The 25,727-nt window shown below is 41.2% G+C and overlaps 1 protein-coding gene across 1 annotated transcript in view; it reads left to right on the forward strand.

Moving 5' to 3' along the window:
* ATG2B (autophagy related 2B) overlaps nt 1-24,907 on the forward strand; it is a 52,176-nt gene extending 27,269 nt beyond the window's left edge. The window contains exons 19-42 of the mRNA XM_056851110.1: nt 1,122-1,279; nt 1,527-1,699; nt 2,493-2,643; nt 3,663-3,862; nt 5,233-5,313; nt 6,239-6,345; nt 6,535-6,627; nt 7,252-7,322; nt 8,340-8,416; nt 8,967-9,137; nt 10,280-10,421; nt 11,072-11,274; nt 12,403-12,629; nt 13,447-13,555; nt 14,941-15,135; nt 16,371-16,472; nt 17,631-17,709; nt 18,032-18,236; nt 19,069-19,138; nt 20,339-20,421; nt 21,185-21,306; nt 21,652-21,806; nt 22,485-22,634; nt 24,676-24,907. Of these exons, the coding sequence (XP_056707088.1) occupies nt 1,122-1,279; nt 1,527-1,699; nt 2,493-2,643; nt 3,663-3,862; nt 5,233-5,313; nt 6,239-6,345; nt 6,535-6,627; nt 7,252-7,322; nt 8,340-8,416; nt 8,967-9,137; nt 10,280-10,421; nt 11,072-11,274; nt 12,403-12,629; nt 13,447-13,555; nt 14,941-15,135; nt 16,371-16,472; nt 17,631-17,709; nt 18,032-18,236; nt 19,069-19,138; nt 20,339-20,421; nt 21,185-21,306; nt 21,652-21,806; nt 22,485-22,634; nt 24,676-24,906 (3,355 nt within the window). The 3' untranslated portion in view covers nt 24,907. The remainder of the gene's footprint in view (nt 1-1,121; nt 1,280-1,526; nt 1,700-2,492; nt 2,644-3,662; nt 3,863-5,232; nt 5,314-6,238; nt 6,346-6,534; nt 6,628-7,251; nt 7,323-8,339; nt 8,417-8,966; nt 9,138-10,279; nt 10,422-11,071; nt 11,275-12,402; nt 12,630-13,446; nt 13,556-14,940; nt 15,136-16,370; nt 16,473-17,630; nt 17,710-18,031; nt 18,237-19,068; nt 19,139-20,338; nt 20,422-21,184; nt 21,307-21,651; nt 21,807-22,484; nt 22,635-24,675) is intronic.
* The last annotated feature ends 820 nt before the right edge of the window (nt 24,908-25,727 follow it).

Here is a 25,727-nt window from a genome sequence, read left to right on the forward strand (position 1 = left end):
ACAGGTAATAATTACTAAGAAGTCTATCTGTTTAATTGTTTGTGAGAACAAGAGTCAGACTACTTCACGATGGCAATAATTCAGGGAACCACACTGATAACTCCTTATACCCAATGTGGTTTTCAATTCTCTTCCACGTTCCCTGAACAAAGGCCCTCCTGCTACTTGGCAAGTCACTTTTGAAATGGATGCTCCTCAAGATTGATTATGGTAGGTCTTGAAATTCAAAGGGGGAAAAAAGCTTGTAAGTCCCACTGAGTCATGTGTTAAGGGCATAGACAATCTTTGAGTGGTTCTCTGGCTTGTAGTCAATAGTTGTACATTATCATCCTTAAAGAGCTGTATAGATACTATTAAAAAAAAATTCAATTGTATTGTGTGCATGTAGCTTCAAAACAAATATTTCAAACATTGGCACTTACAAGATAATAGGAATGCCAGTAACTTATTGATGTAGCCTTATTTGTTTCTTCTTCCTGCAAAATTGGGGCGGGGCTGTGGCTCGGTGGAAGAGCATTGGCTTTGCTTGCAGAACGTGAAATCCCAGCATCTGCAGTTAAAAGGGCCAGGCAGTGTGTGTAAAGTGCCTTCAAGTCGCAGCCTACTTATGGCGACCCCTTTTTGGGGGGGTTTCATGGTAAGACTAGCAGAGGTGTTTTGCCAGTGCCTTCCTCTGCACAGCAACCCTGGTATTCTTGGTGGTCTCTCATCCAAATACTAACCAGGGCTGACCCTGCTTAGCTTCTGAGATCTGATGAGATCAGGCTAGCCTGGGCCATCCAGGTCAGGGCGGCCAGGCAGTAGGTGATGTGAAAAACCTCTGCCTGAGACCCTGAATAGCCTCTTTCAGTCTAAGTAAATGGTACTGATTCTTGATAGAACAGTGCTCTGATACAATATAAGGCAGCTTCATGTATTCAAACTTTTTACCATGCAAGCAAAGGATGGGCTTTATAGTGTCAAGCTTGCTAATTTAAACTCAGCCTTTTCAGATATATAGTATTACAAAATTACACATTTTTCCTTTCCATAATCTTGGTTTTGCTCTTTTGAATTTTGTCTATGCACTTTCATAAGCAGATAATTAATACAACCATTTATTACTTTTCTTTCCTTTCTAGGATCAGTAACGATTTATTATTGTGGGAACCCACAGCTCCATCTCCTGTAGAAACATTTGAAAATCTCTCTTATGGTGTTGGGCTTTCAGTGGCCAGCCAGCTGATCAACACTTTCAGTAAAGACAGTTTTAGTCAGTTCAAATCTACTATTCATTATGGTAATATACTGTATAAATCCTCTACAATTGCAGTGCTAAAGATGTGAGCCTGTACGTGTTTAGTGTATCTCAAGCAGCTAGAGCTGCTAAACTGATAAAGGGGCAACTGTTTATTCCCCAAAGAGGCCATTTTTTAAACCTGTCTTACAGATAATATAAATTTCCTTAAAGTTGAAAAAATATGTCAAACTGTCCTGGGTATGCAGTCCAGATGCATGGTTTAAATACATACATGGTTTTCTTGTAGATGATGAGAGTGGATCAGAAGAGGAAACATTACAGTATTACTCTACAGTCGATCCCAGCTATTGTTCAAGGAGGAAGAAAAAAGTTGAATCCCAAAACAGGAACACTCAGAGTTTCCTTTCAGTTCTTTTGAATGTTAATCATGGATTAGTGTCAGTATTCACAGATGTGAAGGTGAGAAACTAGCAGAGCTTGAACAAGCTTTGTTTTGGTGCTTATAGTATGCAAACCCTTGTGTTGTAGTCAAAAAGGGCAAGAGTCCAACAAAAATATTTTCTGGTAGGGTATGAGCTTTCGTGAGCCACAGCTCACTTCTTCAGATATCTGAAGAAGTGAGCTGTGGCTCACGAAAGCTCATACCCTACCAGAAAATATTTTTGTTAGTCTTTAAGGTGCTACTGGACTCTTGCCCTTTTTGACTACTGCAAACAGACTAATACGGCTACCCACTGTGAACCCTTGTGTTGGTTATCAGTCTTGTGTTAACATGGAAAGGGGAGAAGGAGAACTCCAAGCCTCCTAGATATGCTTTGGCTTTAACCAGGGATCACCAGTGTGGTGCCCGTGCATGTCATGGCACCCGCTGACACTTTTTCTGATGCCCGCCAGGTGTTTTTTAGAAGTGGGCAGGGCCAGAAAGGGCTTTTGTCCAGCAAGGCTTCTGATTGACTATTGGAAAAGTTGCTTTGGCAGCAGTTGCCCTCACAGCACAAGGATCTACAATGTGTTTCTGAAGTTAAGCTGTGGCAATCGTTTTGTGTCTGGCTCCACCTCCTGCAGCAGCCATTTTGTTGCTTCGCCCACCATGCTGCCTCAAAATTCCAAATGTGCCCGCTAACTCAAACAGGTTGGGGACCCCTGGCTTAAACGGGGGATTTTTCTCAGCAGTAACACTTATTCGTTGCAAGAAGTTCCAAACCACAAAATGCATTTGGATTTCAAATATCTTTCTTATCTTTCCTTCCAGCAGAACAACGGGAATATACTAGAAGGCAAACATGGAGAATTTTGGTTTGAATTCAGTAGCGGTTCTTTGTTCTGTGTTACCAAATACGAGGGCTTTGAAGACAAGCATTACATATGTCTCCACTCTGGTAGCCTCAGCTTATACCATCAAGGTAAAAAACCCCCTGAAATATTCATTTTATGTAAACTTTTGAGCTCAGATCTGTGAAAGGTTGGGAAGAACATGTTTTTTTCTGTTATGTAGGCTACTACTTAATAAAGGGTATGGCACACATCAGGAAAGGGGTTGTGGGCCCTGCAAGCTGAATGGCTGTTAGAAGCTATTCCATATATCAGATTGTTTCCTAAAACTGAAAGAACGCCACAGTTCCATCTCTGCTAGATTGTGTCAAAGGTTCATCTTCTCCAGTGTTGTTTTTCCAGTAGTGTGTTTCTGGGAAGTTTACGGCAGAATGGAACAATGCCAACCAGTCCATTAGTTTCTTTATTCCTCAGCAACTGGAATGTAAATGTATACTCTCTGGGCATGAATATTTCACCTGGTTAGCAAACCTAACAACTGCTGGTAGATTTTTCTTCCATGAATCTGGCTTACCCCTTTTCTCAGATCCAGTTCCATTACTTTTATATTCAGTCTTGGGGGATCTTGAATGAATTCAGATTTTAATGCTCTAGAGAACCCTCCTTTTAAGTTGTGCCTCCCAGTTCCAGGATGTGAATCCAGTTGAATTTTGTTACAGATGTAAGTCTAAGAAAAGTTTCACACAAACCCATTCAATACACCTCTGTTCTGGGTGCAGAACTCGTAATGATACCATTTAGAAAAACATCTGTTTTTCTATATATGTTTTTGAAGAATATTGCGGCTTCATTTTTTAAAAAAATCAGAGTATATGACATGCCAAACAAATGAAACCAGTTGTGGGAAAGTCAGAATTAGGAGCTAGTCACAACGCATGCCTGTGACTTCATCTGTTAACTACATAGCAAAATGAAATGCTTCCATATAAGTAAATGAACTTTGCAATATCTCCCTTATGCTTATATATGAAAGTGTTTTTTTTAAAAAAATAAGCCAAATTATTCCAGCTGTAGAGTAAAATAATAATGTTTTCCTCTGGTGTATGTTATTTCAGAGGACCATCTAACTCTAAAATAAACCTTTCTGCAGGTATGGTAGATGGTGTTGTCTCTCCATCTGAGATCAGACTGCCAACTACAACACATCCTCATTGGTTAGAACCTACCATTTATGTTTCTGAAGAAGGTGGCCTCAGTAGGACTTCTTCAGATGGTGTGGGAGTGGATTGCTTTAGTATGCTGTCTGTTGCAGTTAAGATACAGTCGAATAAACCTGAGACCAGTACAAAGGTTTGTAATTAGAAAGTAAACTCTAAATGTATTTCATTTGCATGAATTCATAATTTCCTCCCTTCAGCTAGATTTGTATGCACATTTCCAAAGGGAATTGTTATTTTAGACCTTTACTTTCTTTGATATCGCCATTAGCTCAGGATCATAAAGCTATCTTAAGGTATCTTTTTAAAAGACTGTTTTTCAGCAGCAAAACATCTTGCTTGGATAAAGCAATGTATCATTCTAGATACTGTTTCTTTACTAGTTTCTGTGCTCACTTTATGTTGTGATTTAAGAAGGTTCCTTACCTACCTGATGTAAAAATAAGTCTCCGGGTTGTACCCTATGAATTGCCAGTGAAATGGCACTTGTGGATACATCTTTCCCACTGTCTCCATTTGCCCAGCAGCATCTTGAGTCCTTTAGAAAGTTGGCTCTGGGTAGTCTTTGTGAGGGGAAAAATGTGGGGCTGCAGTGTGGAGGGCAGAGGTGCTGCTGCTAGGGCAAGACCTGGAGGCAAAGGCCCATAGCTCTGGCTTGTGAAGGGGAGAACCTCAGCGCCTTGTGGCTAGAATATGGTGGCAGTAGCTGTCGTTTGTGCACAGACACCACCATTCCTGCACAGTGCCTCAGGAGCCCAGCTGCATGTGTTTTGTGTGTGGTGTGGCAAAGCAACTGGTGCTCAAAGAACTGCTTGACCAATATAATCCCCTCCCCCCAATCTCTTGGATGAGCTACTCTGGCCAGCAGAGGCTAGTGAGTGGCACATCTTCAACTGGATCAGACAGAGGAGTGGAGTGCGGCCACTCGTTTCTCTCTAGCCTTCTCCTCAAACTGGAATTTGGCAGTGGCAGCTGTATTGCCTGGGGCGGGGGGAGTTTTCCGTGTATTAATGGCTATTAGGAAACAACCCATGTCATATTTGTGTGTGCGTGTGTACATCTGTCCCAATGTGCTCTCTAGATGAGTTTGTTAGACATTGAGCTCTTTGGCAATATTTGTTCATTGTAGGTAGCAAGCAATGGTGGTGGTGGTCACTATTGCGGCAAAACTTTAAAATTGCAGTGAAGTGGTTGTGCTGGTGAGAACCAAACCAGCAAAGAACTTGGTCACCTTTAAAGCCAAACATATTTATTGTGATGTCAACTTTGGGAACCAAAGCCCGTTTTGTCAGATGTAAAATGAAGTTTAAGAATATTCTATACGAATTACTGTTGTTTAAAACGTATCCTTTGAACCTTCACTCTGTATCATTTTAAATATTGTCCTTCAGTTACTGGTAGCTGACATCCTGATGTCATTGAAATGACAAGTCTTCACTTTAAAGCTGCACTCTGAAATCTGAAGGCGTAAACAGGCTTTGAGCACTTGCTTATTTTTTTCAGGAGTTCTTGGTTGCTGTCGGGCTGCGAGGAGCCACTCTTCAACACCGAGTACTTCCTTTAGGTTTAAGCTGGCATGAACAGGTATGTTAACTTGCTGAAATCCACATTCAGTGTTACTTTTATTGCTCTTGTGTTATAAGGACTATTTCGCCACTTATGACAGTATACTAGGAGTCAGCAGTTTTCGCTGCTAGAATCTTGCGTTCTAATAATACCTAATATTAAGATACTGGCCGGGATCCTTCCTTCTGCATTGCTGATGCTTGGATCTCTCTAAGGCATAACAGTTGTTTTTATTTAAGTGTTTGTACATCACTTTTGGCCTCAAAGGGACCCAAAGCGGCTCAGAACCAAAGAAAGCACTTGATACTATATCAACAGCCATCAAAACTGCAACTTGGGCTAGTTCTAGATTCCTATCCTGGCTCCTCCAAAGGCCTGGACCATGAGCAGTAGGCTGAGTCTCAAAGTGCTAAGAGCCCTTTTTTTGCTCTTGCCTTTGGGACACGCTTCTGGGCACACCCAAGCTTTATAGGTACCTGAATGGGGGGGGGGGGGCAAATCCTCAGCAAGATGGTACAGCTGGTAAAGATATTCCTGAACTCTTCCCCTCCCTGTTTTCCTCTCCATTTGTGAGTGAACATAAATGTTCAGTATAAGCCAGGCCCTCCTGGGAATGAGGAGTGGGGAGTGAAAGAAGGGAAACAGTGCTCTATGGCAAGAGTCCTTCTGTATTTAGGTTCTGAGCCTACTTGCAGAGGCACCATGTTGCTCTGTGTTTGGGGCCTCGTTAGCTGAAAAACAGTTTGGTTTATCCACAGTTGCAAGTGTTACCTATAGTGGCTCACTTCTCTTTACCTTTCCTGCCTAATAGTTACCAAACCAAATGGGCCTTTACAGCACATTCGTCTTTCTGTTCTCATCTTATGTATTTTGTGAAGCATGTCTTGTTTCATCACTTGTTTAGAATACAGTGGGCCTTACCTTTACATTTATATAATTTTAGATTTTGTATTTTTTGAACATTACTGATGAGCCTGTGTTGGGATATAATCCTCCAACCTCTGTTACAACATTTCACGTCCATCTCTGGAGTTGTGCTCTGAATTATAGGTAAGTTAAATTAAATTAGTGAAGTACTTGAATCAGAATATTATGTCAATTTGATAACTTGAACCATTTGCTGAATGTATGGTACAAGACATTAGATTCCCATAAAAGAATTTTGAAGTCTTCAACAATTTTCTTACCAAATATATTGGAAATCTTGTTCTTCACCTTCTCTTTTTTCTTTGTTGGTAGGCCTCTGTTTTTGCCAACCAGATCTCTTCTTACAGTTGAAACATTTAGCATTTCAAGTAGTGTTGCGCTGGATACATCTTCATCTACTCTCAGGTAAAGTTTTTTTTTTAAAAAAAACACTTATGCAAGAACTGCAGAACTGGATGTAGAGCAGGATTTTAGTTTTTGGCTGTGTTTGATCTGTTTAGTGTAAACTATATAAAGTCTGTGGGTTGTTATCAGCGGGCAACTACATTTTCCAGCTCACACTGCTGATGTGTCGTAACTTTTCCATAGGCCACTGGTTTGGGAGGAAAGGTTTTTTTCTGGGGGAAGAATTTTTATATAATCTGGGTAATCCCAAAATCACTGGTTTTGGTGACCCCCCCCCCCCCCAAAAAAATCCTAGTCGTAATTTCTTTGTCTGGGAACACTCTCCCACAAGAGCAAATGAACCTCCTCCCTCCAGTCACAAAGGTCTGTGGGTGCCCGGTCTATTCTGTCTTCTTTACCATAAACATTTTAGGACATTTTAACCTAAGGATTCCACTGTACCTGTTCCTATCCATTAAATCTGGATTTCGTGATCTTGCCAAGTTATAATTATGATTGAGGAGTGGACCAAGTATTACTGTGGGGAGGAACCCCATCTATAGTGAAAAGAGGCTGCATAAAAACAGCATCCCTTTGCCTATTTGTGAAATGCACATTTGCTTTGTTAATCTGCTTTTGCTGTAGAATAATCTTGGACGAGGCCGCTTTGCATTTGTCTGACAAGTGTAATGCTGTTACCGTGAACCTCCAAAGAGGTAAGTGTGTTTAATTCTTTGAAATGAACATACAGAATTCAAAGAAAGGCTATTAAAAGATGCCACTGCATTGATCAGTTGTTGATGTGCAGTCGTTGATAGCAAGTCAGGCTCTCTCTCTTTTTTTGTATGTGAGATAGGAAATTTGCAACTTTTATAAACTACAGTGCTTGGTTGAACATGAAGCAGAAAATGTTCTCTTCTGTTCAAGTATACATTGGAATGCCAGTAAATGTTGAACTTTAAAATATAGCAAGACGGTTGGCTATCATAAATTTCTCTGACATAGACCATTGTAGAATTTGGGGAGGGGCCGTGGCTCAGTGGTAGAGCATCTCCTTGGCAGGCAGAAGGTCCCAAGTTCAGTCCCCAGCATCTCCAGCTAAAGGGACTAGGCAAGTCGGTGATGTGAAAGACCTCTGCCTGAGACCATAGAGAGCCACTGTTGGTCTGAGTAGACAATACTGACTTTGATGGTCCAAGGGTCTGATTCAGTAGAAGGCAGCTTCATGTGTTCAATATGCTAGTCAAACTTATTTGCCTGAATACTTATTCCAACCTTTTCTCCAGTTAGAATACAAACAAGAGTAATTAGAAAGGTACTTTTTAAAGGGACAGTTAAGTAAACTGACTTAATGTTTTTGTGCATGTCGGGTGAAAATTAGTCCAACTTCAGGTGGGTAGGAAGATGGAGAGATTGCTTTAAAGCCAGCTGCATAGTAAATATAGTATGTCTGACTATGACTGCAGCAACCAGTGTTCAAATCAGCACTCAGCCTTACCCCTCAGCCTAACCTACCTCACAGGGTTGTTGGGAGGACAAAATGGAGCACGATATAAACCTGCTGTGAGAGATTTAGGGATAGGAGAGAGTAAGCCTTGGATAAAGTGATGTACTGGCAAGTAAACCAAACTCCCTGTTTAAACTGAAGTATGATTATGTTTTAAAAATCAATAGTTTGTTTAAGATAAACAGCTTTTCAGCAGTTCAACAGATATTTATTTTGGCTTTTTCAGATTATGTTAGAGTTATGGATATGGGGCTCTTGGAACTGACCATAAGGGCAGTAAAACCCGGATCTGATGGAGAGAGGGTAAGGATTTAAGTTAAATTGTGAAATCTGACTTGTGTGTGCTTAGTGTTTGATTATATACCAGCAGAGAGCCAGCATGGTGTAGTGGTTGAAGTGTCAGATTAGGGCCGGAAACCCAGGTTCGAATCCCCACTCTGCCATGGAAACTTGCTGGGGGACCTTGGGCCAGTCGCACACTCTCAGCCTCAACCCTGGCAAGTACTTGGGTGGGAGACCTCCAAGGAATGCCAGGGACGTGACACGGAGGCAGGCAATGGCAAATCACCTCTGAACATCTCTTGCCTTGAAAACCCTACGAGGTTGCCATAAGTCAGCTGTGACTTGATGTCAAAAATAAAATACCAGCAAGGCTTTGATCCCAGAAATACTGTTTTTGAATTAAGTTCTGTTGAAATTAATGTGATTTATTTCCAAATAAGCAGATGTGGGATCAGGGATAACATTACATTCCAGTAGGCTTAATATTGGCATGGGCTTTCAAACATACTTCATCATACATAGTTCATAAACTGTACCAAAAAAAGTTTTGACCCCCTTTTCTGTTGCTTAGAGTAAGCCTCGCTTTGAACTACATTGTTCCAGTGATGTGATCCATATTCGAACGTGCTCAGACTCTTGTGCTGCTCTGATGAATCTTATCCAGTATATTGCAAGTTACGGGGATTTGAATCCTCCTGCTAAAACAGAGCCTGTCTCTGGAATGGCCAAACAGAATGCAAAGGTATGGGAACGCACCTCTCCTCATCCTGTACAGTTTTGCTTTGTCTGCAGTGGTGGTGATGGGTGCTGATGCAGGCTTCTGAAGCCCTGTGGTATGCTGTTCAGTTCCCGGCAGACTCTGTCATCATTTTATTTGGGTCGGGGAAAGGAAAGGGGACTTTGGCATTTTGTGGTAAAATTGTTGGTTTCGTCTTAGCCCGTTCCTTACTATCTTATGATACTTGCTTATTTGAGTATAAATCATTTCAATAAATCATAAACGCACTTAGGCCAGTGTTGAAAATCTTTTCGAGCTAGTAACCTGCAGTTGCAAAGACTCCGTGGCACAGAGTGGTAAGCTATTGTACTGCAGTCAAAAGCTCCGCTCATGACCTGAGTTTGATCCCGACAGGAGTCAGTTTCAGTTAGCAGGCTCAAGGTTGACTCAGCCTTCCATCCTTCCAAGGTTGGTAAAATGAATACCCAGCTTGCTGGGGGTAAATTGTAGACTACTGGGGAAGGCAATGGCAAACACAGTCTGCCTAGTAAACGTTGGGATGTGACGTCACCCATGAGTCAGAAATGACCCGGTGCTTGCACAGGGGACTACCTTTACCTTTAACCTGCAGTTGCACATTCGCGGAATGTAAAGATCCCATACCAGTCCCCAAAATCTCTCCCTCCAGGGGACGATATGCTGTGAGGGGCTTGATCAGGCTCATTTCCCCTCTTTTCTCTTGTTCCTTCTTTTGCCCAGTTGTTCTCTGCAGGCCAAAGCCATATTTTTTCTGCATGCCTGTGGAGTCCCCCGAGTATATCAAGGCCTGGCTTTGTACCTTTGTGATTGACACAGGAACCATCCATTTTATTCCTTGATATAGTGACAATTCCAGCCTGATATTTTCCCCATCCTTTTCTCAGACTGGGCTGTTTCAGACATCGTGGTGTATTGGCAAACAGTGGTGATACAAATATTCCGGCATCCGCATTGTTAATCACCGTGTCTTCTGTGCAGTCTCACATGGGACTGCGCATGCGTAGGCCAATGTGTACCTGCACTGAAGACACTCGATGAACAACAGTTACAGGTAAGTGCAACTCTGTTTATCATGAACAGTGCTGTATTTTCTTTAAGTTAGACTTCTTGTCATTGTTATCTTAAAGGCAGAAGTTTCCAGCCGGCCGACTTCCCAAGGGCCAGTCCTTGCTGAAGCAGATCAGCAGATTCTACGAGATTTAATGAGTGATGCTATGGAAGAGATCGAGACCCAGCAGACTACTTATCCCACTACACCACAAGCTAATGGTAGGCCATTCTAGTTTTCTTCTATCTCTTTACATATAGATGTCACTTGGCTTGAATCCACATGGAACTTGTATATAGTGTGTACTTACCTGGGTTAGCTGCTAACTCTGGAGATGTTGCTTGTATTTTCCATGGGAGAGGACTTGATAGAGCACGTGCTTTCACTGTGATGAAAAAGTTCTCCCTTGTCTCCACCCGGAATTTATTGCCCAGCATATTCATGGAATGCTCCCTTGTTCTAGTATAAGGCATTCGCCGCTGGGATATTCCACATGGAATAGCATCCCATGTTTATTTCCAGGTTGACCTTGCAGAAATACGTATTTGGAGGGATTCAAAGCTAGCTAATACAAGAAGTGAGGTGGAGAAATTAAGCACTGGCTTGGCTGGGATACTTCGAAGTTAGAATAGGTTTTAAAAGTTTAATGCAGCAGCCTTCTACTTGTATTGCCAGAAGCTAGAAGGGCATCACCACTAATTTGATTTTACTGCTGGTCAGTGAAATTTACAATAATGGAACTTCATGTTGTACTCATGGTGTGGTCAAAGGTACTTTTAATGCTGATCCTACTTGTGTCTGTAGCTCATATTTCATACAGGCTTTCAGCAATTTGCAAGTTTTGTGAAAATATTTCTCTGCCTTCTCTCAGGAATCCTGGATGAGAAGATCCAAGTGCAAGTACCATCTTGCTCAGACCTCTTCCTGTTTCCCGACGAAAGTGGGAATCTTTTCCAAGAACCGAGCCCCACTTACACATCATTCACTCACCATATGATTAATGAAGCTATGGGAGAAGCGCCTTCTGAAAACGATGACTTCTGCATTCTTTTTGCACCCAAAGCTGTTGTCTCTGTAAGAAGCTCTTAATATTGATAAGAAATCAGATTCAGGCTACAGGATGTGCATAGGTGAAAGCCAGAGATTGATTGGCTGATCAGCTGTTAACATAAATTAATCTCAGATTTGGAAAGCTGTTCAGCAAAGTGTGCTTTCAGAAATGACAAACCATTTAAAATTTCCTGCCAAATCATTTAAAATTGGTTGGATACTGTGAGTACCATGTGCGTGCACAGTACAGGTTTTCCCCTGCTTTCCCATAGAAGCCCCTTGAGCTTTCTAAAAAGTCTGTGCTGGGACTCAGGAGTCTTACACCATTCTGTTTGAGACACAGGGGGCTCCAGTAAGGACAGTATTGGGTGAGATCATCCCCACTAACCTTACTTTCTCTGGCGGAGGAAGCATGGTGGAATAAGCTTTCCATTGGTGGAAAAGGGACAATCCCTGCCCAGTTTTCCCTCTCTTTACAGTAGTGCCCCCAATTCCCAGCACTGGTTTTGTAGGGTGCTTAGGGGAGGGAAATGTTGAGCACAACATGGACACACTTCATTGGTTCCAACCTTATGTCCAAATTAAGTAGTTTTGTTGCTCAAATGGTGCAAGCGATGATGCTTTTAAGTTGTTTGCAGCGGAATTTAATGTTGGGAAATTAGTGTTATTAATTAATTATTATTATTTTTAAAATGCAACGAAGAGAGAACATTTATCGCATGTAATTACATCCTATCTTCAATAATTCTAGCATTGTTGACTTAGCATTTGGTTATATTGAAAATTAGAGAAGTTAAATGATGGTAAGTATTCTTTGTTTTGATTTGATTTGTCTTTATCTTAGCCATTCCTGGCCTCTGCTTTATTCCAGCCTAGCAAACAAATCCACAGAAACTATTTCCCCCATAATTTTACCAATATTAATCCCAGCTTCCCTCTAATTTACAGTCTTTGCAGCGATACATACTCTGGCCGCTTGGATGTTATTCTTTCTTGCTGCTAGTGGTGAAGGAAATGACTATTTGCAAACATACTACAAAGCTAAGAATGTAGCCCTTTTCCCTACCCCCTCTCCCCAAACGTCTAGGTTTTCTGTAAGAAAAACACACTTGTATTTTTAGAAGATGTGTTTACTTTCCTATAATCTTTTAGGATAAAGAAGAGGAGCCTGTAGTGAAAATAATGGTTGATGATGCCATCGTGATAAAAGAAAACCATTTCAGCCTGCCTGTAAAAAAGGCAGACACAAACAAAGCTCCACTGCGTTTTCCTGTTCCTTTGGTGCGCTACGTTGTGAAGGAAATCTCACTCATTTGGCACCTTTACGGGGGTAAGGACTTTGGGGCTGCACCCCCTACATCTCCAGCTAAAAGTTACATGTAAGTACATCTGAGAGTCGTTTAGAGCTGAGCAGTGTCTGACGGTGCCTTGACCTGGATGGCCCAGGCTAGCCCAATTTTGGAAGCTAAGCAAGGTTAGCCCTGGTTAGTATTTGGATGGGAGACCTCTAAGGAAGTTCAGGGTCACTGCACAGAGGAAGGCAATGGCAAGCCATCTCTGTTAGTCTCTTGCCTTGAAAACCCTATGGGGTTGGGTTGCCATAAGTCAGCTGCAACTTGCCAGGAAAAATAAAGTCTGACACCTGATTGGTAGAATACTGGGCCATGGGGAAAGCCCTGACCTCTGAAAGCTTGCCAAGACATGTTTTAATGCACTTGACACATGTGCTGGCCAATTCACATGAAATATTAGCACAGTCGCTGTGTAACAACATGTGAATGGACCCCCTTATGTGATGAGCGCATTTAAATCTGGAAAGCGAAAGGATTTCTCTGTGGCACACATCCTGCATAAATCAGTGAGTGTGGTTTCTAGGATTGTGTTCGGCTAGGATTTCCTTCAGGCATGTGGTTAAAATTCAGTACCTGTGGCTGCGTCAGGTAAGATATTGTCTGTAAATGAATTTGTTCTGGAGGCTTTCTTTTTTTGCTAGAGGGAATATATGTCACTAAGTTATTTCCTGCATAAATTTGGAGAGAGATTTATTTAATGGTAAAAGGAAAATGATTCTGTAACAGAGATAGCAAGTTCTTTTCACAGCAAACTGTGTGACTCTGTGCTGACAGAATTATTCTGAACTAAACTTTCAGTTTAAGCCAAAGAATAATAATCCTGTTGTTTTTCCCCCCGTGATAGCAGCCCTCAGAGCTCTCCATCTCACACACCAACAAGGCACAGTCGGAATGCAGCATGTGGTGGAAGAGGAAGGAACCCAGATTTCTTGATGGAAATACAGCTAAGCAAAGTAAAATAATTTAATCAATTATGGCTATTTATTTCTTAGACCTCAGCAGCAGATGGGAACCAGATTTACCCAAGTCATTAATGAATATTCATTTGGCTTGTAGGGTGTAATAAGCAGTAAGAGAGCTGGGGAGACATGATCCTTTTTACTAGCCTTACAATCTTGACTGGTTTTAGGGAAATCTAGGAAATAGGGCTGCAAAAGCAGCCTCTGTTCCTTCATCTAGGGTCCATTCCTTGGTGGAATGAGCAGCTATTAGCAAGATTCTTAAGGAAAGAGAGGCATGTAACACTATAACCTTAAAATCCATGTATTATACCTTAAAGCCATCTAGAAAGAAACAAGCATAGCAAATAGAACAACTCAAATATAATAAGGAATATATTCCATCTTCATACCAGTCATCAGCAAAGCACTCATGAGGTTGGCATGAAGCCGCGAACAAAGAAAACAGCCAGGTTATGTACCTTTTGCAGTCCATAGAAGAGATAGCAAATGTCAGTCAAAGATGTACATTATCCAGGCATTCAAAGAGAATGTGGAATGGGGAGTACATATGACACACGAGAATTATGGCCCCCTCCTGCTCAATCTAAGAGGAATGTCATGCCCTTGTTGGGTCACCATCAAGGTTAATCTCTGATACCATTAGCTTTTGGCGCCAGGCAGCCCATTGCTGAAAGGGGGGGGGGGGCAGATAGGCAGCAGGCAGAGGTGGTGCCACCTCCAGAGCCACTTGCTGCCAGCACAGCAAGGCGGAAAATAAAGGAAAAAGTATTTTTGGAGAAAACTCCTGTGGCACTCCCCATAGAGTGTGTCTCTTCGCAACCTCCTCTTTACCAGGCTAAACATACCCAGTTTCTTTAACCTTTTCCCATATGGCTTGTTTTCCAGACCCCCGGCCATCTTTGTTGTCCTCATCTGGATGTGTTCCAGTTTGTCTACAAACCTAGTGTTCACCACAGAGAGCTTCTCTAGCAGAACAGGGAGAGTTGTGGGGGCAGTGATTTTCCTCCTCAGAGCATCACTCTGTGTCCCATAACATTGTGTCCACTATGCCCCCTAACCCCTAGTATCCACTTCTAGGAATCACAAGGTGCTGCTGGCAAATAAAGAAGAGGGGAAAGGTATGTTTTTGCAAGCACTCTTGTGGTCACGTTTTATTGAGTTTCTAAAAGTGAAGTGCCAGAGTTTCTAAAAGTGAAGGGTAAAACTAAGAACAAAGGAGTGTGTTAATTCAGGTAGTATTTTTATCTTGAAACACAGAGAGATCCATGTTTTCTAATGATTCCTCTGTGTTTGGGTTTGTTTGCTTTTTTCTTTGCCCCATGTTATTCTGCGAAGGATGCTGTGTAACACTTACCTCTTGTCTTTTCTGTTACAAGGTAAAATTCCAGCATGAAGTATATCCACCAGGCGAACCAGAGGGGGAAGCCAGCCTGTTGGAGCAGCCAGTGTCCCGTCAAGTGTTTGTGGTTCAGGACCTTGAGATCAGAGATCGCTTAGCTACATCACAGATGAATAAGTTTCTCTACCTCTACTGTAGCAAGGAGATGCCTAGAAAAGCACATTCTAACATGGTAAGCTGGTATGAAAGCTTGCTGGTGTTTATAAATGTGGAAACGATAAGGTATTAGAATAGCTTTAAAAATCAAGACGCAGGGTGAAAGCATGTTTTCCATCAAAGATAGCTCTGTCCTCCGCTGGAAGTTGAAAAGAAGTCCAGAAGTAAATCCAGAAGTAAAATCCAGAGGTAAGCAGGTCACTCAGAAGTAAGTTCTTTTTAGTCAATGGGACTTACTCCTAGATATGTGTTTGTTAGGCTTGCAGCCACAACCATTACAGCTAAACTGTACTTGGCTCTGTGTTAATACTGAATTGCAACTGTCTAGAAGGGTATGCCCAGCTGTAAATTAGAAAACCCTTTGTCAGCTCAGGACTTGGGTTTCTTGCTATTACAGAGTAATATTACAGACTACTAAACAGAGTTGGACAGAAATGTTGCGGGGGGGATTTTCTGTGGAAAATATTCTGAAATTGATTTTTTTCCAGTGTAGGAAAAAAGTTTCTTCTGTAGGAAAATTTCTATTTGTAAAGATACATGGTTTTATAAAATTAATATCAATGGATGCGTGAACAGCAAGCTTCGCTGTTTCAAAGTCATAGCTAATATTAATGTTCTTCAGGTAATTATCCCTAGGAATTGTGTGATGACCCTGGCAGTCCCTTCCAACTCTATGAGTCTATGTATGGTTTATTGATTTGTAAACCCATGTTGGGGGAGAGGATTAAACCACAAATACGTGTCATAATCCAAATTAAAAAATCAGGTTAAGAATTTACCTAATTTGACTTTACCTGCCGAAAGAAAGCTAACATTCTTATTTAAATGTTTCCTCTCTTAGTGGAATTTATATTGTAGAATTTATATTGTAAACTCCAGTCTGATTTGGACCTAGCAAGAAATACAAACAGTGCTGTGGAGAGTGACTGTGAAACTGAGGTCCCCCATTGACCTCTATGGCAGTGTTAAACTCTGTTGAAATAGATGTGGACAGAATTGTTGAGGTTTGTTTTGAAAAAGTCTGTCTTTCATGGGATATGTAATTCTGTTAGCTGTAGAGTTGACCAACGTGGCTTAAGTAGCTGTTTAAGCCGTAAAACATTACTAATAAAATTGGGATTTCAGTAATACCAATTTGGGGCACCGATTGAAAATTCACCCATATGATGAAAAAGTCTAATAGGCATGTGCATTTTCATTAAAATGTTTACTGAGCCTTCTTTTTCTGTTTGGCTTCTTCTTATTCTTCAGCTCACGGTCAAAGCATTGCACGTTCGTCCAGAATCAGGCAGATCGCCACAGGAGTGCTGCTTACGAGTGTCATTAATGCCGCTTCGCCTCAATATTGACCAGGTTGGCTTACCAAGGAGTACTTTGTAGAACAAAGCAGATAATTAACATACTGTAACAATCTGTAAAGGAGCCCGGTGGCGCAGAGTGGTAAGCTGCAGTACTTCAGTCCAAGCTCTGCTCACGACCTGAGTTAGATCCCGACAGAAGTTGGTTTCAGGTAGCCGGCTCAAGGTTGACTCAGCCTTCCATCCTTCCGAGGTCGGTAAAATGAGTACCCAGCTTGCTTGGGGGTAAAGGGAAGATGACTGAGGAAGGCACTGGCAAAACACCCCGTAAACACAGTCTGCCTAGTAAATGTCAAGATGTGACGTCACCCCATGGGTCAGGAATGACCCGGTGCTTGCACAGGGGACCTTTACCTTTTTTTAAACAATCTATAAACACCTGTCTGCAGAAAATAACTTTGCCTCTGCTTAATTGTTCATTTCCATAGCCTATGATAAACTCTGTAATTTAAGTTAATGTAATATGTAACATCTACAGTTGTGCATGTATCTTAGTCTAATTTACCTGGGGAGAGAATTTTCTGACTTAAAGGCAGCACTTTTGCTAGACTTGCTACAAACTGAATTTTTGTATGCCTCTTTTGGTCCCTCTGAGGAGAAAAGCAGCCTTAAAAGGCTCAAATCAATAAATGAATATATAAGAAGGTGCATAAAGTTGTGCTATATTCCTGTGTTAGTCTTACAGTTATCAGTTGCTAGAGAAATGTCCACCATCATGATGGGAAGGCCTGTATATTAGGCTGGGGAACTTGTGCATAAAGTGTCTTTTGATTTTCTGGTTAGGAACTGTTAGGGAACCAATACAGAGGTTGGAGTTCAAGTTTTACTATTCTTCTATTCCACCTGGGGGGTTTAGTGCAAAGCTGTTGTCCTTGAGAGGCTGCAAAGAAACTACCATCTCACATTCTGCCTGCTTTGATATGTGATTGCTCCCTTTCAGAGCATGCAAGTTACATAGCCCTGCCTGTCTCAGCCCTCTCTGTTAGAAAGTTTTATTATTAAGATATTTCTGTAAAAGAATTTCTGCTATAGCAGTCCAAGTATATATTTTATATTTGCTTAGAAGGACAAGATGGGTAATATTTTTAGAGGGTTTCATACTCATAAATGTTTCTTCGCTTAAACCAATGTATTCAACTTCTTATATTTGTAGGATGCCCTGTTTTTCCTAAAGGATTTCTTCACTAGCCTTTCCACAGAAGTAGAAGTCCTAATGACTCCAGATCCTGAAGGTAAATACTCCAACTCCTAAGGTGTTCTGAATTGCTACAAGCAGGTATACACTGCCATCCTAAGCTGATTAATACCTTTAATTCATTGAAGTCAGTGGCCTTAGATTGTAACTCTAGTTAAGGATGGCACTGTTGGTCACCTCCAGCAGATAACTGGAAAGCCAGATTATTAATGTACCAAATAAGATATACTCTTTTGTTAGCATATACGCTTGTTGTGTTTTGTGCTTTCTTACAATAATTTTTCTTTTAAGAATTGTTGCTGGCAAATAATTCTTCTAGCAACTGCCTTGGATTTCAGCATGGATTGTTTTATTTGCAGTTAAAAAGCCTCCTGGTGCTGAAGTAACATGTACCTTACCCAGGCATTACAGTGGTTTCAAGGAGCCAAGCCCAGTCATTTCATTCTCGTTACACAAACAGTCAAGCCAGAATGGAAGTGTGGATTCTGAGGATGTACTCAATGGGGATGACCATAATTTCACACATGAAGAGGCATCATTCAGTGATCAGCCAATCTTTTTCAGGTACCTGCAGACATCTTAGGTCCCTGAGATCTCTGAAGGAGCCACTGTGTTCTCTTTTTTAAGAGTTTTTCTTTATTAGGATGGCATGGCCGCCCCTGCCCCCCTTTCAGATTGTGGAAACGTGTTTTTAGTACTGGTTTATAAACCTGTGGTCTCAAAGTGCGGGATAGGCTCCCCTAGAGAGGCGACAGCAGTTGCTAGAGCAGGCAAGAGTCAAGATTGGAAGCAGACTGGAAAACAACAACATAAAAGTAAACACCAAGTTACAAAGATGTGGAAATTTTGTTTACAATTGCCACAAGAGGCATATGTTGAACTCTCCATCAAAATCTTTGCAAAGCAGATTCCTCTACAGACATCAGAGATCATTGTTGTTTTGAGAAATAATATTTTTTAAACAACATGGGTGTTAGTTTCATATGTGGAGGCCAAAACAGTTTTCGTTTTGGAGGTTCATTGAGGTAAAGTATACTAATTCCTAGTATATACCCACTGGATATAGTTCCTTGTCTCTGAAATCTTTTTTCTTATTACATCATTGAAAAATGAAATTCTCTTTTAATAGATTTATATTTTTCTGAATTTTTTACTTAGTGTGCCTGCAGTGCAATTAAGTCTGTGAACAAAGGCTCTGGGGATGGAAGAGGATTCTGGCATAGTACATAGAGAGATAGTATGGCACGTTCTCCTTATAGCTTGTTGATAGAGCAGCCAGTTGATTTCCTGGTATTTTCCCAAATGTATGGGGCGCTCTAGGGAAATTATTTGAAATTCCCTGCTTCTGCTATTCAAATCTGCCCATGTGATTTATATCATTTTTCTCCCCTTTTAGAGAATTTCGCTTTACATCAGAAGTTCCAGTGCGCCTTGATTACCATGGCAAACATGTTTCTATGGATCAGGTTTGTTGACCTTAATTAAGCTCTAGGATTAAATTAGCCCATTGGAGTTGGTTCTTTCTGAAAGAAAGAACTTCTTGAAGCAAGCAAGATCCAGCCTGCTTATGACTTGCCTGATGGAAACCAACACTTTGAACAAGGTGGCTGTGCCGTAAATAGGGCTACTGATAGGGCTGTGTTGGGTTCAAAGACATATTCCAGAGGGATAGCCGTGTTTGTCTATTACATCAAAATGAAACTGAGGTCTGAAGATATGCATAGCATGGGCACTGCAACCTGTCTGCTGGAATCCTGTCATCTGTAGGTTCTTTACAGTCAATATCTGACCATGGTGGACAGCTGCTCATGAAAGCATGCTCCCCTCCCTGTTGTCTTCTAGGAGATGGCAGGGCTGGCTTAGACTGAGCTTTACTAAGAGCTTGTCTTACGAGAGAGAGAGACCAACTAATCTGGGCTCAGTTGGAAATCATATGCCATGAACTTGCTAATTAGAGCTCTCTGTTCTTTTGGGGGGAATGCTTTCTACGTGCAAGTCGCTGGAGTGCTGCATTTAGACTTCTGATTCTATTTCAGTTACCTCTTACTTTTGCTTCTTGTCTATCTTTAGCAATTTTAAGAGTTTTTATCAGTCATCGGTCAAGGCTTTTCATTTCTTTTTGGCTACAGGAATAGTCTCCGCACACTCCTCCTTGATAATTTCTCTGGTGTCAACCCATAGGTCTTCTGGTTCCCGTTCACTTGAACTTAGTAATACAAATCTGTTCTTTACATGGTTTCTTCAGGAATTTCTTCAGGAATGTTTAGATTGTATTTTGCCACGATGCATGTTTTGGGTTTTTTTCCTTCAGCTTTATTGTATTTTCTTCGAATTTTCATAGTCTGTATTTTGCCACGATGCATGTTTTGGGTTTTTTTTCTTCAGCTTTATTGTATTTTCTTCGAATTTTCATAGTCTGTACCACAATCAGCTCCAGGTCTTATTTTAGCAGAGAGAATCGAATTTCTCCATCTTTTGCTTCCAATGATGTAATCTTAATCGGAGACTGGTATAAATAACCAGAATCCAACATTTCATCAGTTTTCCAATGGAATTCTTTAGTAAGGCAAGCGTGAAAACATAGGAGTTAATCAGAGATGCTTGCTTTTAAAATTTGTTGTTGTAAAATTAAAGATTAAGTTGGTGTTTGTTTGTTTAATTTGTAGGGTACATTGGCTGGAATTTTGATTGGTCTCGCTCAGTTAAACTGCTCAGAGTTGAAGTTGAAGAGACTTTGCTACCGACATGGGTAAGTATTTTGTGCACCATAAAATCAAAATGATTTGGCCTATCTATGAAATTTGGCATACAAAATCTTCTTGACGATACATAGTATCTGGCCAAACCAGAACCATTGCTTGAATGGCCAACAAATAATAGTTTTTAAATACTACGCTGATGTACAAGAGTCATACTTTTTCCTACTAAAATGCACCTTTCGTTTTCCCTTTGGAAGGATTAGACAGTGTCAAAAAATCTTATATGTTGCAAGGGTCTTCCTTTCGCTAGTCTGCTGAAATTCATTATGTGTGTTGAAAATTATGATATTTCTAAGGACCCATTTTGAACAACTAGTGATGTCAGGGGAAGGTTTTGCAATGTATGGTAGACTGCCTGATTGATGCCTGGTGGCTAATGCCCACTCTACCTGTAGTTGTTGCCTGATTGAGCAGGCTGCAGCAGGGGAAGCTAATGGATGGAGGAAGGGAGCAGTATCCATTGTGAATGAAATTATATGAGAGAGGCCACCTTTAATATAAATTCTATTCTTGAGAGAAAGAGGATTGGGGATGGAATTCTCCGGTTGTAGAGGGGTTCAGGCTGGTGATTTAATTTATTGTTTTCATGCTTTTTGGTGTATGCATGAATTTGTTCTTTTAGATGGAAGGTTTTTAAATCTTAGAACTAGTGGCCAGATGATTCTGTTTATACTTCCCTTGTTTCCATTCAGAAGAATGACTTTTTCTCAAAAATTGAACTTTCATACATACTAATAAGGACACTTTCTACAGGTTGCTTGGCGTGGATAAGTTGTTCTCTTATGCCATCTCGGAATGGCTTAATGATATCAAGAAAAACCAACTGCCAGGTATTCTGGGAGGAGTTGGGCCTATGCATTCGTTAGTTCAATTAGGTAAGTTGGTTATTTTAAAATTGTGGGTTGGATCCTCCCAATGTTCTACTGGTGGGAAGCAATCTTTTTTTCCCCTTTACCTTTCACCTAGTATTTTCCTGTGACCCCTGATAAGGCGTTACTGTGGGTTGTGGGGGGGGGGTGGGAAACTCTCACAAACAAAAAAACCCTGTGGGTTGGGGTACTGCCATGAGGATGAGAATCACAGAGATCTTCTTTCTTCCATCAGTAGAATCCAGCCCTCTATATTTAACATACGTTTTGCTGACTGCTTTCAAGTTCTGTATTCAACCAAAAGAAGTCATTATCTATTATTTTTCTTTTGGGTAACTTCTGTAATTACAGTGCAAGGTTTAAAGGACTTGGTATGGTTACCAATAGAACAGTACCGAAAAGATGGCCGGATTGTAAGAGGCTTTCAGAGAGGGGCAGCTTCTTTTGGAACTTCCACTGCCATGGCGGCGTTAGAACTGACCAACCGGATGGTTCAGACCATACAGGTACATGCCTTACCTTTAGTGACAGACAAAGGGGGCCTAATTTTATTTGAGACACACAGCATACTGGAAGGTAGAGATAAAAAGTAATGGAATGCTTTTTTTGTTATACATAGTATAACAAGAATAATGTTTTGCTTCTTAATAAAAATGTAACCAACATTATAGGCAACATCTTCCCCTTTCCTAATTATGTTTTGAAAAAAAAATTATTGTCCCATGACTGTAGAGTTCAATAATATCTGTTTTATATTCTGGTAACTTCTGGTGTCCATTTAGAGGGAGAAAATGAAGGTGTATGTTCCAAGGCAGCTTTAGGATAGGAGCTAAACCTGCTCCCTGCCCTTTGTAACCTTCTAATCCTAGCAGTTTGGGTTCAGGCCTACTCCTTTGTGCCTTCTCCTAGCATATGCTCATCCTGCATCCTGTTTCTTGGCATTCTTTTGAGTGTGACACAATGAGAGCTAGCGCTGAGAAACAGGTTGGTAGATTACAGCAAACCCTGCAAGACTGGAAAGGCATTCATAATCCCTAGAAGTAGGTTGACTTTACACGGGTAGTATGTGTATTATAATGCAAAGTAGTAGGTACTTTGCTATTGCGGTAACGGCTAGGTCTTATCTGATTTAACACTTGCCGTATTAATAATGTATTGTTGCTTTTCTCTGAACTGCCACGCAGGCAGCTGCGGAAACAGCTTACGACATGGTTTCGCCTGGGCCTAGTTTAACTGAGACGAAAAAAATTAAGCGACTTTCTCGCTACCGTCTAGCTCATCAGCCTGTAGACCTTCGTGAAGGTGTGGCCAAAGCATACAGTGTTGTAAAAGAGGTAAGGAAAATGCCATTTCCTGCCTGCTTGCCAGTCCTGTGACATTTTTTCCAAAATGCTTAAATGTGGACAATGATTAAGAACTCTTATGAAATATTGCATTCGTTACGTTGAAATATTCTTTTTTATTCATGTAATTTTTATTCTGCATTTTGAAAAGCCTTCCAGGTAGTTTACAAAAGAGGAAAAAGTCAGTCACAAGAACAGATAACACAAACAGTATAAAAACCACACTAAAATGAAATAAAAGGACATTTAAAGATACAAGGAGCATTGAAGAAACACTTGCCAATTGCAGTGGAAAATAAAAATCTGGCTCCTCTTCGACCAGCAGAAAAGCTGGTGGTATCTCACTGTATACTTTATGCTTTCTAGAACTTTGCCAGGTTCCAAAAGGAAAATAAAGTTGGTACCCAGGGCAGTGTCCAGGAAGGATATTTCACAACTGAGGCAACGCTACAGAAAATGTCATTGCCCATCTAGCCTCAGATGGCCAAGGCACTTAGAGCAGGGCCACAGCAAATGACCTCAAGGAATGGGTGGGCTCATAATGGGAGAAGGAAGTCCTCTGGATCCCTTGATCTATGCAGTTCTATGCTTTATCTGTCAAGACCATTTCTTTTAAGCATTCCTGGAAACAAGCAAGAAACCAATTAAGATCTTTTAAAACTGGTGAAGATGTGATTGGTGGTGGAAAGTGTCGTCAAGTCACAGCTGATTTATGACGACCCCATCAGGTTTTCAAGGCGAGACATTTGGAGGTGGTTTGCCATTGCCTGTGTCCACGTGGGCTGAGCTGAGAGAACTGTGACTGGCCCAAGGTCACCTAGCAGGCTTCATGTGGAGGGAGTGGGGAATCGAACCCGGTTCTCCAGATTAGAGTCTGCCGCTCTTAACAACTACACCACGCTGGCTCTCTGAAATGTGTTTAGGTTGGCAAATCTCCAGTTAGCATCTGGGCCTCTGTATTCTGAACCAGCTGATTTTATGATTAATGTCTTCACTCTTTCTCTCCCACCCCCTTCTCCATCCCTGGTATTGTATTACATAGCTAGATTAAGCAGTCCTTAGCATTTAAGGCTCAGTAACATGCTTTGAGATTCCATTACTGTTCTATTTGCTTCTTGCTGTCAAAGCAAACAAAATACAGTGTTCGTGCCAGATCCAAATCCTGTGCATCTAGTTCCACACAACAGCAGTTTATGTTTTGTTTGTTTTTAAATGCTTTGGGATATCACACTGGCCGCAGAGGGGGTAATGAAAAAAACTGAGCCCTAATGGGCATGCTTAAAATAGCTCTTTGGATCCTGGTCTTGTTGCATCTGTTTTTAATTGCTTTCCAGCATTTAATGAAATCTTACATCTTATTCAAACAAAGTTTATTTAGAGTAAACCTAAGATCAGGGCACCAGCATGTGTTCCTTCAGAAGTCCAGTTGCAATGTGTAGGAGTTGGTTAACAATTAGATGTACTTCGATATATTGTTCTCTTGCACAGCATATGGCCCAGTAGGCCACTTATTGCATTTCATTCCTTTTGACTGCCTTGTGAGTAGCTGGGATTCAGCAGGCTGCCTTCATACTAATTGCCTAGTGCACATCTGTCAGAAGCTAATAGTTGTGCTACCCCTGTGCACAAGTTCAGCATCTCCCCTGCTTTGTCTCAGTGGGGCCACCTGGGATGAAGTTCAGAAAAGGGGCTACAGGGGATTCCAGGACCTAGAAGATTTATTAAGTGTTGTCAAATCACAACTGACTCACGGCGACCCCTCAAGGTGTTTTCAAGGCGAGAGACAAGCAGAGGTGGTTGCAATTGCCTGCCTCTGCATAGCAACCCTGGGCTTCCTTGGTGGTCTCCCATCCAAGTATTGACCGTGGCCAACTCTGTTTAACTTCCAAGCTCTGAGCTCAGGCTAGTCTGGGCTATTCAGGCTGCTAGAAGATTTATCACCTACACCAGAAATAGTTTACAGTGGGGATGACTTCATTGGAGACAGTGCAACCCTTCATTAATTGTCTTACATGTTTCTGACTTTCCCAAGGGGATTACAGATACAGCGCACACCATCTATGAAACCGCTGCTCGTGAACATGAGAACAGAGGGGTGACCGGAGCAGTTGGAGGAGTTCTCCGCCAGATCCCACCAACAGTGGTGAAGCCTCTCATAGTTGCAACGGAGGCAACCTCGAATGTTTTGGGTGGGATGAGAAACCAAATCAGGCCTGATGTGCGTCAGGAAGAGTCTCAGAAGTGGCGCCTCGGAGACGACTGATAGCTTCTCGCCGCGTTCGAGGCACAGAGCTCGGGAAGCTGGAGACAAGTTGATCCTCGTGGCAGCTTCAGGTGGAACATATCCCTTTTAATATGCTCATCTCAGGAACACAAGAGATTGTAAAGCAATTTAACATCAAAACACGAAATGTTCCAAGTAGAAAGCAGGCTTGGTACTGGAATTGTTGGCATAGTGCATGCTATCTACACACTTGCTGGTCAGTGCCAAATGGGGTGGCACCTGTGTTGCCAAATCCAATCATGCTGGCTTTAGACGGTACCATATTTTCCTTGGTATCTTAATTTTTGTTTGTTTGTTTAAACGCAGCCCACTTTGTGTACTTGTTTGTTTTAAAAGAATTTCCTAGACTTGGTCAAAGATTTTTTTTAAAAAAAATAGCAAAGGGCTATATCAACACCCTTCTGTAACAGGGTAGATGTCTGCAGTGAGACGCAGGCGCTACAAAATATTAAACTCAAATGGGATTTTAATTATTTTGCTGACTGAGCTTTTGCCTCCTTTATGTTACTTAACAACAAGGACAATCTATCTAGATGACTGGTTAGAAGATTGTGTTCTTGCAACTGTGGACATTCACTATTTCACCTATGTGTCGAATTCCTCCTTTTGTGGGGTTTTGAGAAATCTGAATGTTGCAGACATGTTCTGTTGTGTTGCACTTTAAAGAATTTAGGCTGTACATTTGCTTTTTTTAAAAATAGCTGTTAATAAAATGTAATGGGCATTTTATCCTTATGTGGTTTAAAAACTTATGCAAATTATTTAAAGGGACAAAACACTACAAGATGGTCGGAGGCAAC

The sequence above is a fragment of the Euleptes europaea genome, chromosome 6 (assembly GCF_029931775.1).
Source record: "Euleptes europaea isolate rEulEur1 chromosome 6, rEulEur1.hap1, whole genome shotgun sequence".
Lineage (NCBI taxonomy): Eukaryota > Metazoa > Chordata > Lepidosauria > Squamata > Sphaerodactylidae > Euleptes > Euleptes europaea.